The 19,129-nt window shown below is 36.1% G+C and overlaps 1 protein-coding gene across 1 annotated transcript; it reads left to right on the top strand.

The window, feature by feature from the left end:
* The first annotated feature begins 2,334 nt into the window (after positions 1 to 2,334).
* LOC132268799 (uncharacterized) lies at positions 2,335 to 19,129 on the top strand. The gene is made up of 6 exons (XM_059769644.1): positions 2,335 to 2,969; positions 3,331 to 3,542; positions 16,851 to 17,109; positions 17,210 to 17,295; positions 17,405 to 17,496; positions 17,607 to 19,129. Exons 1-6 carry the CDS (start codon positions 2,640 to 2,642, stop codon positions 17,861 to 17,863), a joined length of 1,236 nt encoding a protein of 411 aa, XP_059625627.1. The 5' UTR covers positions 2,335 to 2,639; the 3' UTR covers positions 17,864 to 19,129.

Genomic DNA, 19,129 nt, shown 5'->3' with positions numbered 1-19,129 from the left:
TCTAAAAATCTACTATAACAATCTTATTTTATTTTAATTCTTAAAAATAATTGGGTTATTTGTAAGAAAATTTCCAAAATGATTAATTTTCATATGGAGTATAACATATAAAAAAGCCTCAATAGATATTGAATATTCATTTTGAAAATTTAAACGAATTGTGAGGCTATAAAAAAAATGAAAATACTTTGACGCAAAATATTATATCTCGTGAAATTGATCTTTTTTAGGGCTAAATTTTTTATATATTCTTCTTCATATGTAAATGAATAATTCTAAAAATTTTATTGCAAATATTTTGAGTAAGATTGTTGGAGTAGAATTTTAGATTACTTATTTCTCTCTGATTATGAAGGTTTGTTGGACAAATTTTATATTTCTGGAATCCTTATTTCATAAACTTTCCGTGCATATATATTTTTACAATTTTTAAATATATGTACGGTTTGTAAGATATGAATTTTTAAAGTTTCAAAGAATTAAGATTTAAATAAAAGGGTATTTTGGTCCAAATCTCAACTCTTTTATCTCCTAGATGGTTGAGGGGGTTCTTTAGTAAAAAAAAAAAAAATTAGACAAGGGAGAGTGTTCTTTGATAAAAAAAATAGATAAGTGGGATTTACTAAAAATGGTCGAGAACATTTTTTTATACTTGGCCCAATAAAAAATACTATATAAAAAAATTTAAATTATTTTAAAATTTTGACAAAGAAAACCACCAACTGTATTTGCAAAATGTACTTTCTACTGTATCAGTATTCAGATTGAAGTCTCTCGTCCTGTACATATGCCTATTTTTAGTGTATTTTGTTTGCTTCTCGCCTAACTGCCTTTTACGTGTACTAACTAGCAATAAACCCCGAAAAGTCCATTATGCATGGATGGGTGTTGCGGTCAATACAGACAAGTAGAGGCTTTTGGCTTTTTGGTCCATCACCGGTAAGGATGGGGCAATTTGGTCAATTACTAAATAGTATTGAGGAGTAAGGAGTTTAGGAGCCAGCTCACTTTTCCTTTTTCGTTTGGATGTCCAACAAATTTTCCTTTTTGTGTAGTTACTGATGTATCCTATACTAACTTCAAAATTGATTTTTTTTTTTTTTTTTTTTTTTTTGAAAATTAACTTCGAAATTGATTTTAGTTGTGCTATATAAATGGGTTCTCATTAGTCTCCAAAAACTTCACCAGACGTGGTTTTCCCTCCTCTCGTAATGACAAATTTACCCCCTAAAGTTATACTCTTTTTCTTTATTTTTATTATTATTATTATCAATATTTATTTATTTATTTATTTAAAAACAATGAATCTATGCATTATGAATATTAGTCTTAAAATTTACTAGTATTTCAAACTCTAACTTGAGCGCGAAGACATTGCAATTTATTTGTCAATGCAACCCTGTCAAGACAATTAATTGCATAATCAAGTTGGGATCAGTTATTGTCAGCATAGGATATTGGAGACAAAAAAAAGTTATTGAAGATTATAGTAATCCTAATAAATAAATGTAACAGATAAGATAAATAAATAAAAAAACAAAGAAAAGATCGAGTGTGAAAAGAAAAAATAACCTTTTCTTGTTTTCACGTGGTTGACCAAGGAGAGAAATAAATGCGTCTTTTATTATTTTAGGATTATTTTCTTACCCTTTAAAGAATACGTAGTATTATATTTTAAAGGATATAAAATCGTGAACTTATATTAAAATATTTATAACATTTATTTTAAAAAATCTAATAATTATTGTGGTCCTTCATGTATAGGTTAACTATTTAGAGACTTAAATCATTAATTTGCATGGTCTACGTGTGTGTATTTTTAGAGTTTCAAATCATTAATTAGCGTGGTCTATATATATGTATATAAATGGACTGATTGGAGACTCAATATTCATACAAAATATCTCACATTAAATTTGTTTCATCAAGTTTAGTATTGTTCTAATAAATATTAGTTGCAAAAATCTATCACAAATATATTTGAACTCGAAAACATACACATTAAAACTTTTTAAATCCTTGCAGTACTGTCATTGGTATTAATTACGGCCAACGAAATGCCAAACAAAAGATAAACTTCACTTACCCAAAAAAACACAAGAGATAATCGCTATTTGCAACAGACTCATACTAAAGGCCACTCATAATGGTCCCCACACACTACACAACATAATCTAATCATAATAACATAGCGACAGAAATTAAAGAGAGGGTAATATAAACCCGCAATTACATTAGCGGGAGAAGGGCACATGCGTCAATCTAATTAAAGAGAGGGTAATATAGTCATTGCAGCTTTAAAATTTGTTGAAGCCTAGTGCGAAAGATGAAAAAACATGACGCATAAAAGAGAGGCCCTTTCGTCGTCTCCCCTCTCTCGTTGGCTCTTTGTCTTCTATATTTTTTCTCTCCCTGATCTGTAACCTCCGAAACGCTAAAGGTCATGACCTCTCTAAAGTTATTTACGTCTCTCAGAAACCTCCAAAACCCCAATCAGTCCAATGACTTGTAACTAAATTTGATTCTCTATAAACATTTCAATTCAAAGCTCTTTCACTGATCTCTCTCTAAGTTTGCAATCTCTGAATTCGTGAACTACACATATATATAGATATAATTATCTATTCGAATTCACTGTAATGTCTGGTTCGGGAGGCTTCGCCGTGTCTAGAACCCACGGCGGAGACCGTTTCTACAACCCGCCGCCGGTTCGGCGGCACCAGCAGCTGTTGCTACAGCAGCAACAGTTGCAGAGACAGCACCAGCAACAGCGGCTTCAGAGAATGGTGAGCTCAGAAGCGCCGCCGGTGCAGGAGAACCGGACTGAGTCGGACGATTCGATGACGACATTGTCGAAACCTCCCTCAGTCTGCTCATCTTCGCTTCCCAGACCGCCACCTACTGTAACAAACTTGGATCGTCTAATGGAATCTGTCACTCCCTCCGTTCTCACTCAATGTTTCTCCGAGGTATCCAAAAATCAGTGTTTTTTTTTTTTGCTGTAAAAAACCCTAAACCTTTTGTTTGGTTAAGGAGAAAATGTAGTAGAAGGAAACTGATTAAAATTCTGAATCTTTTGTTATTTTATTATTTGGTATCGGTATAACCATGGTCCTCTCTTCTGCTGAGACAAATTCAATTGTTTTTCTCATTTTTGATGAGTCTCCCGTTTCTTGAAAAACCAAATTAACGTTATGCCTAATTTCAAAATTTCATTTCTTGAAGTTTCTCAGCAACTAAACAATGCAATAATACGATTGACATGTTTATTGTTTTTCTTGTGGTCCTTTTGTATTTTAGTTGCTAATCGTTGGAATTTTCGATTTGCAGTCAAGTGGAAGGGATTGGAGAACTCATGAAGCCGAGTTGCAGCCGTTCTATTGCCTTGAGGATCTGTGGGAATCTTATAGAGAGTGGAGCGTTTATGGAGTGGGAGTTCCTCTGCTGTTGAACGGGAAAGACTCTATTATGCAGTATTATGTTCCCTTTTTGTCCGGTATACAGTTGTACATAGACCCACTGAAGCCTCTTACCAGGCTTAGGTGAGCCAATTTATATCCTTCTTTCTTATGTTAACTGATCTCTCGTTAAATTTAATTATATTCTTCTTTTTCTCAGTTTTCTTTTTACTTGTTTCGATTATTTTTATTGTGGCCAATTGGGTTTCAGACAAACTTGCTTCTGTATTGAATTTTAAGGTAAACTTCATTGCTGATTAGCATTCATTCATTCACTTCTTTATTATGCATGTCATTCTGGCGGTGGCTTTATGTATTTTCTTGTCCGTACATTTTGCTTGCTATAGTGATTACTGTGATTCATCTTTGCTGCTTCTATTATTGTAATTTTAATTGATGCATGATGAATAAAACATGAACTTGGGCTAATTTTGCTATAGGAGGGCATTGCAGTGCTGGGCACAATGCTGACTCCTTCAACCCCAAGTGCTGAGTTAGACCGGCCAAAATCCTATTAGGTCACAACTTAGTTGGGTATTAAATGAATTCTAAATGAAAGGGCTCATATTTCATAGTGTTGTTGTGGCCCGAATACCGCCCCGGGTCACTTTTTGACCCGACGACCCGATGATTGACCTTTGTGTGGGACCAAGCCATTTTGACCCATATTTATGCTTGCGGATCATGGACCCTGTTTAGTACTCTCTTTTAGCATGATATATAAGGGTGTTTAGAATTTGGTGTGGGATATTGAGAGAGACTGAAAATTGCAAAAAAGTGATAGCTAGGGTTTGGGGGTTGAAATTTCACATAGTGAAACCTTTTGCCGGATCTTCACTGTGGATGTAAACACGACTTGTGTCGAATCACGCTAATTCTTTGTGTTCTTTGTTTGTGGTGTGCTTATTTTTTTGCAGTTTTTTATGTGTTTGCTTCTTTTGCCTGGTGCCCTTCAAGTAACTAACTCATGTTGGCATAATTTTCATGCATTATTTTTATTTTTTGTGGAGCAAATATGTAGGTGGATATCAATTGTCATCCTTGGAAGATTGATCATCAATACTAATTGATGGTATATGATCTTTTATGGTCAGTGGCACGCAACCATATGACGTCAAAGCTACTAAGATTAGCCCTAATAAACATCCTACATACACCCCGTTTGCGGAAACACATTAACACATACACACCTTTGAATGGAACCCTTCGAGGATCCATAAACTCGCAATTCTTCTATTATATTTGTTAGCAGGACACAATTAAAGAAAATGGACAAAAAGTCCATTTGAAGCTCCATCGGGCCCAGCCTCCCACAGGCAATTATGAGCCGTTTTGAAACAGTAGATCATAAATTTCAAAAGTTGAGTTGTCATTACAAGGAATATTCTTTGCGGATAATATTTGTTGTCGATATTAAAGCCTTTGAGGGTTTCATATCTATGGATAAGCTTCAATGATGTAATCCATGGTTGTTTCGGTTACGTCAACACCTGAACATCCTCGAGGACCTCCTCTTTTTTATTAGCCATAAGGAAGACTTGAAGACCCTCGAGAAACTCCTTTGTATGGATAAGTCTCGAAGATGGCTGCAATACTTTCATGAACCTCCTCTCCATGGATAAGTTTCGAAGAAGACCACAAGACTTTTAGGAATCCGCTCTTTACGGATAAGTCTGAAAGAAGACTGCAAGACCTTAAAAGAACTTCCTCCCTTTGAGCGTTTTTAATAAATTCTTACTTATCAAAAAAAAAAAAGAACTTCCTCCCTATAAATAAGTCTCAAGAAGACTACAAATGGTGGGAAGCATAACATTTTGTCCCTCAAAATTCCATTTATTTATTTTTTTTCTATTCTAGGGTACGCCAATTGAAATACCCAATGCCCTTTTCATTCCTTCCTCAGTTACTTTCTATGCAACCACATAATATGAAGAAAATGCTCCTTTTCATAATAATTGCTCTTATCTTGGAACATTTACTTAAGAAATATTCAATATGGAAAAAATTTCAAATAAGTTTCCATAAACTTTATCTATGCTCCATTTCTATTTTTTTTAGAGCTTTTGCTCTGTTGTTATCTCAATGTGAGATTATCTATCCAGTTTCCGCTACGTCAGTTGGTATCAGAGCATGCTGGACACTTCTGCACAAACTTGCCAACCTCACGTTTCAAATTTGGCTAGTAGTAACGCTCCTCCACCGGTGCAATTGTCTTGTCTCAGGTGATAAGTCAAAATAGTGGGATTCGGCTCTTCCACATATCGAATTTGCCTTCAACAACATGGATAATCGATCCACTGGAAAATGCCATTTGAGATTGTCTATATTAATGCCCTAAGGCATGCCTTAGATTTGGTTCCACTGTCCAAAATTCCAGGATTAAGCATTGCAGAGAATATGGCTGAAAGAATCCAGACTATTCAAGTTGAAGTCAAGAAGAATTTGGGGTAGTCCAATGCCAAATATGGAGCTGATGCTGACAAACATAGGCGAGCGAAAGTATTCCAAGAAGATTACCTTGTGATGTTACACTTGCGCAAAACCAGATTTCCTGTCGGAACGTTTGGCAAGTTGACAAGCAAGAAGTATGAACCCCTTTGCATTAAGCGAAAGATGAATGATAACGCTTAAAACACGACAATTTCTAATACCTTTAATTTTGCGGACTTGTTCGAATATCATCATCTTGATGAGCTGCTTTATCCGCAATTAAACTCGAGGACGAGTTTTTCTAAGGTGGAGAGGATTGATGCAAAAAAATGTTTGATAATATATATATATATATATATATATATATATATATATATATATACACCCCATATATTTCCTCCTATTACTACATAATATATGGGGTATATATATATATATATTATGTAGTAATAGGAGGAAATATATGGGGTCCAGGTGTAAAGAAGGAAAAAAGGTGATTTAGTGCATGTGTGCAAACACACACACACATATATGTAGCACATGATATATATGCGTGTGAGAGTGAAAATGACAGGAGTGCATGTGAGGCCATAAATAGTACTTTAGAAAGCTTTTTTCATGTGAGTGTAATAAATGGCAGCAAAATGAATAGGAAAGTAGTTTTGTAAAAGTCAGTGATTGCAAGTTTGTAGAATCGCTATAGTAGTGCTAAAGGTCGGATCATTGGTGTAAGCTAGCATATAAATATGTATGATGTATTGAATTATTGAAGAGATAATGAAAAGTGAAATAACAAGAAAACTTAAATGTAACATTTTTTTATGTTGTTATCCATATCTATCCAGCTTCCGCTACGTCAATCTGTTTATGTAAGGGTTAAGTGGTGAGGAGTGTATAATATTGTCTAATGGGATGGACGTTTTGCTTATATGAGCCTCAAGGTCTAAGCAGTAATATGTCTTGTACATTGTTGAAGTTAAGGCGTAACACATTTTAGTTAAGTTGACAAGAAAGTGTTTTTCCCTCAATAAGTAAAGATGGCGAGAAAGTAAAGGGTTCTATGTGATGTTTTTGCCAAATATTCCATATCTAGTGTTTTATATTTAATAGGATATGTAGCTAACGGGGATAGATGCATTTTAAAACCTATTATATATGTTCTAATGGTATTATTCGTTTTCTATTGAGTAAATCATACTTTTTTTCCAATCTAGCCTTCAACTCAAATAGTATATCTTCTTTCTCCCACATTGGGGCTTGAGGTTCAAGTCCCGATAGGAATAGTTGTGGGTGCAAGTGTATCTTACCTACTAAAAAAAAGGGTAAATTACACTGACCTCCCCTGAGGTTTGAGCAAATTACGCTCGCATAGACCATTTAACGTTTATAACTTTGATCTCTCCTAAACTCGTTCGCCGGTTGTCAGTAATTGACTTTGAGTGTGAAAAGTCCATAATGCCTTTACATTATAATAATATATTATATTGCATTTTATACAAGCGAAGGGCAAAATTGTCCGGGGAGGTCAAAGTAATAAATGCTGAATGGTCTACCCGTGTGTAATTTGCCAAACCTTAGGGGAGTTTAGTGTAAATTACCCTAAAAAATCATATTTTTCTTGCAAAAAGTCATGTGCTAACATAATTTTAAAATTTATTGCATGGAAAGAGGAAAACCATTTTAAGTTTTGTAATTATTACCTTAACCTAGTAGATGATATTCCACAATGGGAATTGAATGAGCTCTATTCATCAAAAAAAGACGTGGGAGCAAGATAAGATCTAGTGAGTGTATATATACATATACATATATATATTATATTCAAGATTTAAAACTTGATCAATACGGGTCCGCCGTTCCTTTTAAGGCCAATTAAGCAATTCCTCCCTTTCAAATAAAGTGAGTTACTTGTATTCGATGGTTCTAGTTTTCATTAATGCAGGCCGATTGGCATTCCAAAAAGGCCCTTGGGAGAAACCAATTAAAAGCTAGGTATAGCCTTCAAGCCAGGCACACCGGTTATAAATCTGCGGGCATAAAAACATGGTCGTAGAAAACTACCAACAAAAAACTAGAAAATAATAGTTATTGATGTTGTAGTTGGTATAGCCCCCCTTTAACCCTCTTTTTCCAATTTGGAGTTTGGCCCTTTAACTAATCATATTAGAATAAGATCGCTAATCCATATAGGTCAGGTTCTATGTATGTTTATATTCCTTAGTTTGGGATAGGAAGTGGGGTTCCAATACAATATACTTAAATCGGAGAGTCGTAAGAAGAGGGGCCTAGATCCCGACCAAAGAAGGATGTTCGTGTTGGATTCAACCGCCCAATCCCGTTCTTAGGTTCAAATTGAACATTCATTCAATCCTGACCTTCATTATGACTTATGGCCTAGTGCATGATAAGTTGTTGGATTCCCCTTTCCTTTCTATTCTTGGTACTAGAGATAAATGAATTCCTTATCCCTGAAAGTTAGAAGAATTTTGTTTGTATTGTTGGAGTTCATGAAGGTAGGTCGTAAAGTAAAGGGTGACAAAATTAGTAGGTTACAATTTAATGGCCGACAAGTTAGGTTATTTACTGTAATAAAATTTAAGTCGAACTCTCTATATTCCTTATGTGTGGACAAAAAGTCCTACAAATTTGTGATTATGAGAATCTTAATATATTCATTTAGTAGCCTTGGATGAGGTTGTAAGCTTATTCCTTTCCTTTTATCAAAAAATATTGCATAGTTGATTATATCGTCTATTCCCTTTCACAGTTATAGAGGAAATGTTTGATGCTAAATACTCTTTAGAGATGAATTGGAAATATTAATTTGTGAAGATATTAAAGGAAGAGTTAGTTATAAAAAAGTCTAAATGTGAAGGCTAAATGATACAATGGCTTAAATCTATTCATAGGGCCTTACCACCTCTCTCTTGCAAATGAATGAGACATGTTCTCTGAGCATAATTGGTTCATAGCATGTTTGATATAAGCTAGGCGTGGTAGTTCTAACCTAAACCCGTTAATCAGACCAAACATGTTTATAACTAAGGTTGTAATTGGGCTACTTAAGATAAACCTGCTAATAGGAGGGTCAAGATATTGGAAGTGGGAACGCGATGATGTTGTATTTTCAATATCAATTTGTGGTCAAAATGGGTTGATTATGCAAATTGCTTGCTTAATCCACCATCGTGGCCCACACTAGTGCTCTGCTTTTCTCTGGCCAAAATTGTTAATATGACATGGGTATGATTATTAAGGTATCAATTGTAATTCAGCTACCAAAGATAAACCTTCTAATAGACGAATCAAAAAGTTTTAGGGCAAGAACGATGATGATGTATTTTGAATACTAATGTGATCAAAATGGCTTGATTATGCAATTTGCTTACTTAATCCACCATCATGGCACGCATTAGCTAACAAGAGTGCTCAACTTCTCCACCAACCTCCTTACAACTTCAATAATAAAGGGACATTCGTGAATGCATTACGAATAGGAAAAATTGAACTTGAGAAACAAATTAAAATTCATTGATTTAAGTATCGAAACTTTCCATTTATAGTAAACTAAACTAAACAGATAAAGAGAATGGATGTTTGGTGATTGACAGTAAGAGGGCAAACCTTTTTTTTTTTTTGATAAGTAAAATGAATTAAAAAGCGTTCAAAAGGGGAACGCGTCCCAAACTATACAAAGACAAAACGAAATCTATGAACTCAAAGAGCCCATGAAGTCAACAATCTCCTCAAGAGAGGAGTAATCTCTCCCCTGACCCCAACAAAAAAGGGTACAAATAATAGAAAATTTCAGCATCCCAAAAGAGGACTCCTTCCCATCAAAAGATCTACAATTCCGCTCTTTCCAAAGGCTCCACCAAATGCAAAAAGGGGTCACCCTCCAGAAGACTCTCGCCTGAGCCCCCACCCATTGGCCCCTCCATATATCCAACAACTCTCGAGAGGTCCGAGGCATGACCCAATGAATTCCAAACAATTCAAAAATCAAACTCCAACAATCATGAGTCACAGGACAATGCAGCAGAAGATGGTTCACTGACTCCCCATTGCTTTTGCAAAGACAACACCGATTCACAATTATATGCCTTCGCTTCGTCAAGTTGTCCAAAGTCAAAATCTTACTCCAAGCTGCAGTCCACACAAAAAAAGCTACCCTAAGAGGTGCCTTAGACATCCACACCGTCTTCCATAGGAATGGGTACCATGAAAACCAGATAGGCACATAAAAAAGGACCTAACCTGGAACATCCCCTGAGAAGAAGGCACCCAAATCAAGGAATCTGCACCAGAACCTTCCACCTCTTGTCTGTAAAGGAGAGCTAAAAACCCAGTGACATCATCCAACTCCCAATCCTGAAAGGCTCGCCGGAAGCGCACATCCCAAAATAGCCTTCCGCTATCAAGGTGATAGCAGTCAGCAACCATAGCATGTTTGTCAACAGCAATCCTGAAGAGACTGGGGAACAAAAGAGCCAATGGCCTATCCTCACACCATGAATCCTCCCAAAATCGGATATTTCTTCCATCCCGAACTCTGAATCTAATATGATTGGAAAAAGCATCCCACCCCTTTCCAATGGCCCTCCACACCCCCACTCCACTGGCAAGCCTGACTGGTCTAACTGACCAACCTCCTCTCTCCTCCCCAAAACGACACGAAATAACCCTTCTCCATAATCTGTGTCTTTCACTACCAAATCTCCAAAACCACTTGTCGAGAATAGCACTATTGAACGGGACCAATCTTCTAATACCAAGCCCTCCCAACTGAATTGGCCTGCAAACCTGCTCCCATTTGACAAGATGATACTTAAACTCCTCTCCACGACCCCCCCAAAGGAAATTCCGTTGAAGCCTCTCAATTCTTCCAACAATAGAGACTGGAATCCGAAAGAGCGAAAGGAAGTACGTTGGGAGACTTGACAAAGTACTCTTCACAAGGCTACAACCATTGTGGGGTCTGGGGAAGGTTAGATGTATGCAGTCTTACTTCTGCATGCAAAGAGTCTGTTTCCTTGTTTTGAACCCGTAACCACGTCACAATGGAGCAATTTTACCATTGCGCCAAGACTCGCCCTCTTTGTTTGTGAGAGACCAAACTAAACTGAACCCCCTAGTTCTTTCTTTAATTGTCAATGTTGTGTTGATGATATGCTTTAATGAAACGAGTATCAACATGGAAGGGGATTTTCATAATTTTTATTTTTTTATTTTTATTACACATAAATAACAAGATTTGATTCTCATTATAAACTTGATGTGGATAAATGTGTGAGTCTAGATAAAAAGATATATTTTAGTTCAATAGATAAGGAAATATTGCATTTAGAAGTCCATTTACTCCGCAATTTAGACAAAAATGGAATTGTGATGCCTGCGATCCAGAGTAGAGAGGGAGGATACTTTTATAGGTATATTAACACCCCTTTGCGAAAGAGGCATTGTATTCCTGGGAAGATAGATTATTGTAGGCCATACTTGGCATTAGTGTTATCAATGGTTTAAGGCGCTAGAGGTCCTTTCGAGCCTAGGCGTAAGGCAAGTTGCACGCCCAAGTGAAGCGAGACACACAATTGAAAATTTACATTATTTATTAAATCATCTAAATTCCAAATTAAAGGCGCAAGCGTTGTTAAATGCGCGTCTTGGTACAAAACATGCGCAATTGTTGTCTGTATGAGCCTGGAGTCTAGGCGCGCGCCTTTGACAATGCTGCTTGGCATTTTTTTTTTTTTTTTGCCGCCGGGGGGGGGGGGGGGGGGTGGACTTCAAAGGAAACTTCTCTGAATATACGGAAATGTAGACACACAACTTCATTGGTGGACCTAATTATTTTTGAAAATTCTATTTAATAAGGTCCTATAAATAGTTGAAATAAAAAATATTAAAAGGGAATTTGGCCCCCTTGGAAATTTAGAAATCACTAATTAATAAGGTCATAGGAATTGTTGAAATTGAAATTGTTGAATATATTTACTTTCCATAAAAATATATAACATATGAACTGCCAAAGCTCATCGATAATCTTAATTTGAATTCCATTAGACCTTACATTTTGAAATCAACATTTAAAGAAAAAATAAAACCCCGGAATATAACCTATATCCTTCTTCTTCTCCTCATTTTACCATTTTCTACTCAGGTTTTACTTTTCATATATATATATGGGTGAATTACTCTAACCTCCCCTTAGGTTCTTTTTATTTATTTATTTAAAATAATAATTGATTGCGTTCAAAACCATCCGATAAACAAAAGTGGAACCTAGATCTAAGGACCCAAAGAATCCAAAAAATTAACTATGTCATCGGAAGAGGAGCAAGAACTCCTCTTCACGTAACTAAAGATAGAGCGAATAATATGAAGTTTCAGCGTCGACATGGACGACTCATTCCCTCGAACATTCTGCTATTCCTCTCCTTTCAAATGCACCACTAGACGCAATGCGGAATTATCCTCCAATAGTCGCGAACACTGCTTCTCACACGGCATCCCTTCCATGTGTTAATCAAACCCTTAGAAGATCGAGCCATTACCCAAAACTTACCGAATAAGCCAAATATAAGGTTCCAACAGTTATACGCCACTGGGCAATGCAGGAGGATATGATCCACCGACTCACCATCTCGCTTGCACAGGCAACACCAATTAACAATACAATTGCCTCTCTTTCTTAAATTGTCAATCGTCAAGATTTTGCCCCATACAACAGTCCACACAAAGAATGCCACTCTAGGTGGAGCAGTAGAACGCCATATAACTCTAATTCCCCCTGTCACAATTTATCCATGTGAAAGTATATTTTTGCCCTCACTAAATATCTTGTGAAAGGCTGATGTGTATGCTGATATCATCCCAAATATCAATTTACCTTTATTATAACCCTAAAGGTGTTTTAGTCTGTGTGTTTGCCTTTTTCGATCATATTCTCTCTCATTCACTCCATACCAGACACCCTAGCAATTATTGCATAGTCATGAACCCTAATTCCTCTCCCTAATTTCTCTCTCTTATATACTTGAAAGACTACCAAACTCCAACTCATCACTACAGTTTTCCCTCTCTATATGCATACACACCCTCTAACTTTGTAACGGAGGAGGTAGAGAGAGAAAATGACTGGTGCAATTTCGAACATAGAGATAAACGATCGTGCAAAATCGTGAAGCAAAGTTGTGCGAGATAGAGCAAAAGGAACAACGATTACAGCGAGAGACGTGAAGGAGATGAAGGCCGACAACGGTCATGCGATGTGGTTGCAGTTAATGCGAATAGATGTTAAAGAACTTGCGATTGATGTCTGCAATGAGGTCGCAATTCGACAGTGCTGCGATTGCAAAACCACTGTACCGTTGTCAACAGCAAAATAAAAATTGCGATTGATAAACTAGGGTTTGCAAAGAAGCCCGTATCAATCTGTGATGCGATGATGAATATCTGATTGGAAATTAGGAATTAAAACCCATTCAAGAAATCTTTGAAATCGTCTCTCTCATCTCTTCTCCTGCTACATCGCTATTACCAAATCTCACTGATACTATATCTCTGGGTATATTTATGAGTGACTGTTATCTTGAATATTGGTTGCGATATAAGAGGGGAAAAGAGACAGCAATAAAGACTGAGTACGAAGCTAAGGGTACCTTTGTCCATTGAAATTTGGTAATTTGGTCATTTAAGTCTTTTTGATTCAGTTAAGGGTAGTTTTGGCATTTCAAAAATATCCTACTGACGGATTTAACAGCCAACTAATATCAGGGTGGTCAGAGTGATTATCTCAAAACCTCAAGGGAGGTTGACAACATTTTGACAAATAGTTTCATCTATGGGTAATTTAGCCAAACCTCCGGGGAGGTCAGAGTAATTCACCCTATATATATAAATGTTTTAAAAGTTGATTTATTTTTGTATGTATAGGTTATCAAATTATTTTACCTTGGTTTTTTTTTTTTTTAGTATTCAAATATATAGATACCTTCTATTGTATAGGAAAATGTATCATGGTTTATAAAATTTTAAACATTATTTTCAAACCTCTAGTTCCCCTCCTCCCGATTAAAATTTCTAGGTCTGCCCCTCGTATGTTATAAATGTCATATATTGGGGCTGGGTTGTTTTATGTTGATCGGACCTATCCAATCGAGTTCATTTAACCCGGTTGGATCAAAATTAATGTGTTTTGCCTGACCAATATTTTTTTTCCTTAAGCTGTCTGACCAATTTTTACTCAACCCAGTATTTAGCCTGTTTATATATGAGTTCTGTTAGGGTTTTAACCTGTTTTGTCCTGTCCCTTTTGGACCAAATAAAACTCTCCATAATCTGCCTTTTGTCAGGCCTAGATGCCTTACATTTTGAGGTATTAATCTCAACATTGCGTCTCTTGGAATTTTGAATAATCTATGCTTCCCAATTCCTTTAATCAATGTCTCTCATGCCTTACATTTCATGGTATGAGTCTCAACATTGTGTCTCTTGGATACGCTTCCCAATTCCTTTTATCCAAGTCTCTGATTCTAAGGTTTGCAAATTTTTTTTTTTTTTTTTTTGATAAGTAAATAAGGTTTGCAATTATTATAATTGTTTCTACCTTTTTTTGTTATTTTGTCAATACAATATGCATGTTATTGTTAATCATACAAATCTAAATTGTGTAAATAGCAAATCGATTTAATTACCTTAGCAAATGTTGTTGTTTACTGGATAAATTAGTTGCCTATTTTAGTTATCTACTAGCAATATCTGTTATGATAAATACTTGAATATCTTGTCTGATCTCTAGCTATATATAGTAAAAAGTTGTGGTGAATATTGGTTATGAGAATAAGAAATTATTATTATTAGTTTTTTTAGGTAAGTTTAAGAGAATAAAAAATTACTATTTGTATGTTTATCAAGCATCGGAAGTTGTAGTGGGTGCTTTCTTGAAATCAATGTTTTGCATTCTTGTTAGCTTAAAAAAAATGTGGTTTATTTGTCGGAGATTGATGGCGTGTTCCTTGTCAAGTGAGCTACATGTCCTCTTTGTGCCTTGGCTTTACTACGTATTTGCATCCATTTAATGTTACATATTGTCTATGATCTTTGACTGCTTGCTTTCTTGTTAGCTTAAAAAAAAATGTGGTTTATTTGTCGGAGATTGATGGCGTGTTCCTTGTCAAGTGAGCTACATGTCCTCTTTGTGCCTTGGCTTTACTACGTATTTGCATCCATTTAATGTTACGTATTGTCTATGATCTTTGACTGCTTGCTTTCAAGGCAGGATAAAACTTCTCAAAAAGGGTACTTTCTTCTTCTTGTTGGTAGTTTCTTGTTTACTGCCTGCTATATGTGTAGGTTGCCTGAGCAAGAAATTTCTTTAAAATTAATTCGTGCAAAACTGTGAAAATGTGAAATGAAGGCATTAAATTATACTAAGTTCTATGTATCTTAAAAATGTTTCTGTGTTGTAGCATTGCTAGCTTTCTTGGGCCTTGAACACCTATAGTGGATGGAATAAGTTAACATTTTTCGTATTGATAAAATTTCTGTATTTTTTCTGTTCAACACAATATTGAACATGGAAACCTTTACAAACTTTTATCAGAAGGATTAATAACTATGTTATTGATGCCTCACAATAAAAGCTATGTAAACATTTTTGTGCAGTGTCACAAAATTAGATAATAATTTTTTGGACTTCATCTTTCCACCTTTTGAAGCTTCATGATAGGATATTAGAACCATTATATTGCCATCAAGGCCCACTGAGCCGGGTTACTTTTTCAAATTGGCAGTGATACTCTTGTCTTTGGAGACCTGTAAACACTGTTGCCTTATTTGCAATTTTGTAAGCTCCATAGCTCAACTCTTTTGTTTTCCTTTGTGTGGTCATGTTGGTGTGTTCATTAAAGTTTAGTTGTTAGATATTCGTTCTGATAGTTATATCTTATTCTGGTAAAAAATTGCAAATTCTGCAAATAAATTAAGAAACAATTGTAGTTGCTGCAAATGTTTTTTGTGCATTCTGATGTAGAGCCTTTGACAATGCTGGACGAATTATTGAACCTCTTCTTAATAAATATCATGTCATTATCTTAATGAAGCAGATTATCTCTAAAAGCATCTGATTACTTGCCTATGTAAGTTTATGGGAAACATTGTTCACGAGAAAATAATACTTTTACAAGTTACTGGTGTAGTACGGACAGGCAGGACACTTGTTCAAAACTGTTTCCTGAATTGCCCTAGTGGTTTTAAGATGTCTTCAGATTAGCATCTAGAACCTACCAATATGAAAAGCCAGCATCAAGATCTAGTTTTGTTATTTTTTCATTATTGACCATAGTTCAGTCTAAGGGATATTGACCCCACATAGTTTCATGAAATATGGATAATTTATACATTGGTGACTGTTTATGCTGAAATTAATTCTGGAACACACTTTTGGTATGCTTAATGTGCTGTATTAGTGAATATTATTTAAGGAGCTGGTGACATCCTTCGGAACATTCATATCCAATTTCCCTTTAAATAGATGTTCTGAAGATATGAATTCAAGTCTGTGTTACCACAGTTTTTAGAGTAAAAGACACTGTTTCTGTATAGCAGGGAGAGAAGATCCAATAAAAGTACTTATCAAAAAAAAAAAAGATCCAATAAAAGTACTTGTTTTCATGTTTCAATTCTTTTCAATTCTTTTACTGTGCAAGTTTATACTTGTCCTTCGTTGAGGAGTAGTAATCACTTGTTACTGATTAGTAACAGACATTGATCCCCCTTCACCCCCTCCCCTCTATTTAGATTTTCCTATAAACTCACCAGCCTTTGAAGCAGTACTTTACTGTAATGCTCCATTTACTGCTTCGTATCCTGCACTGCTATCTGGTCTAGTTGTATACCTATATCCTTTACAACTGTTTGACGTGTTATTTGCTTCTTGTGATCATGCCTGTAATTTTAAAGGAGACCTGGTGAGGAGAGTGATGCAGAGTCTTCAAGGGAGACTAGTAGTGGTGGCAGCAGTGACTGTGCTGATGGGTCGGGGAGTCAGAATATTCTTGTGAACATGAACTCCCAACGAATAGACACACTTTCATTGAGAGAGAAATCTGTCATGAATTCATCCAGTGACGAAGCTGAGATTTGCAATTCACCTGGGTCGCTGTTGTTTGAATATTTGGAACATGAACAACCACATAATCGCAAACCTCTAACTGACAAGGCAAGTTTACTTCTTGGAAATTAGTATGTTGAGATTGATGTTCATCCATTTCTTGTCCTGACATGGGAACTTGCGGTGCCTTCCCTCCACGCTGCCATAGGTTTCTGTTCTTGCATCTCAAAATCCAGAGCTCAGGGCATACAAGAGCTGTGATCTATTGCCTGATAGTTGGATTTCAGTGGCCTGGTATGCTTCTCCCATGCAAAACTACAATATACTTGTATGGTGGTTGAAATTTTATTTATTTATTATTCTCATTGCGATTTTCTTTTTTGATAATTAAAATTGCGTTCAGGTATCCAATATATAGAATACCTACGGGCCCGACATTACGGGATTTGGATGCATCTTTTTTAACCTTCCATTCCTTATCAACACACTCTAGAAGTAATCTCTCTCTCTCTCTCTAGCATATTATCTGTCACAGTTGCACCTTCTATCGAGTTATGAAATTTTTGTCATTTGATATGTTGTCATGTCTTCTGTGAATGGTACAGATAATGGTCAGCCATCGTTCCGTGGTGGGAGTGGTAGGAGGATCCATGATGTTGTTGATGCATCTTCAAAGATTTCTTTACCAGTGTTCGGCCTTGCTTCCTACAAGTTGAAGGGTTCAATTTTGACTCCGAGTGGACATTACGAGTGTCAGCAAGAAAAATCCTTATTGCAAGCTGCTGATGTTTGGCTCCAGCGTTTGCAGGTTGTTCTTCCTGATTACCAGTTTTTTTGTTCTCACTACCCACAATGGAGATGATGGGTCAGCAATGTTCCTTCATATGCCTATATTTCTCTTCCAATTGGGCAGAAGTTGAAGGTGTCAGTTTGGGAACAATGAATAGTGTTTAAAGACAAATTGCCTTAAAAACCCTCCTTTTCAATCAAACAGTTTGGTTGAACCTTGTGCAGTGGTGTTTAGGCCTTCTCATCCTTTTAAATATGTAAGCTTCTCTCAAGTACATTAGCATTTACAAAATTAGGGAAAAAGCTCATGGCTTCGGCAGGCCCAATGAGTTTGAGGGCGTTGATGATGCAGACAGACTTGATAAAGATGATTGACAGTTCATAGTTGGATTTTGGGGCTGCTACCATTGAGGAGGAATGGTCCAGGAACTGTAAGCAAGCACACTGGAATCCAGATGGCCTCTGGCTTTGTCTTGTTATTTAGGGGGAAGCTGAAGCTGTTGATGTAGTTGTAGAGTATCCAGTTCTGTCTAGTCACTGCTCAGAGAATCTCGACACTTTATGTGATAGTGATGAAAATTTGAAAACTTGTGTACTCTTACTCTGCACATATACACCTATACCGGTAGTTTGCAAAGACAAGTTTTTCTCTTCAAAAAATTTTATTTCTCTAATTTAATAGTTTGTTTTACATGTAATGTTTATTATGTTGCTTTTAGTGTTTAGTGCATGTTTTCTTTACTTCTTGTGTATCCATAAAGAGATTGTGGCGTTCTATTTGAGAATTTCTGGCATCCTAACAATGCCTTGATTCCTGATTCATCCCACCATTAAAAGACCATCTGGTCAAGTGAAGTGGATGGTAGATGATCATGTGCTGTATGTGACCACATTTGGATTGCAATTGTTTACTGTGATTTCAATTTGTTTGTATTTATGTGATTAATGTATACAGATCTCGGTGGGAAGCACTCGTCCTTGTGTGCTGGTGACTAGAGTGCACTTGGGTGAACTGCAGGCTGGTGAAAAACTTAGGAGTGTGGCTGAGCATGCTGCTTACTAATGTTTGTGTGGTTCTTGAACACAGTTGAAATATGAAAACAGCATGGCTATTCTGCCTATAAAGGGTGAGGAAACTCAGTGTGACACCGGATCAAGTGAGTTATTAGGTGGTGTAAATACTCAACTCATATATGCCTAAATCACTTTTCCATACGGATTCAACCCCTAAAATACCATAGGACTTGTAGTAGGCACTTGCTCTAATTGTGGACCTAGTTTACATATTAAAAATTTAACCATAGGAGAGATGGAAAAAAAAAAAAAAAAAAAACACAAA

This window comes from Cornus florida, unplaced genomic scaffold (assembly GCF_030987335.1).
Source record: "Cornus florida cultivar Cherokee Brave unplaced genomic scaffold, ASM3098733v1 CherokeeBrave_3.0.0_Hap2_Chr08, whole genome shotgun sequence".
Taxonomy (NCBI): Eukaryota; Viridiplantae; Streptophyta; class Magnoliopsida; order Cornales; family Cornaceae; genus Cornus; species Cornus florida.
The sequence above is the reverse complement of the archived record's forward strand: the minus strand, read 5'-3'. Positions and strand labels throughout refer to the sequence as shown.

Coding starts and splice junctions, on each gene's coding strand:
- LOC132268799 (XM_059769644.1), top strand. CDS start 2,640: ATGTCTGGTTCGGGAGGCTTCGCCGTGTCTAGAACCCACGGCGGAGAC. Junction 2,970..3,330: donor TCACTCAATGTTTCTCCGAG/GTATCCAAAAAT, acceptor TTCGATTTGCAG/TCAAGTGGAAGGGATTGGAG. Junction 17,296..17,404: donor AGTTGGATTTCAGTGGCCTG/GTATGCTTCTCC, acceptor AATTGCGTTCAG/GTATCCAATATATAGAATAC.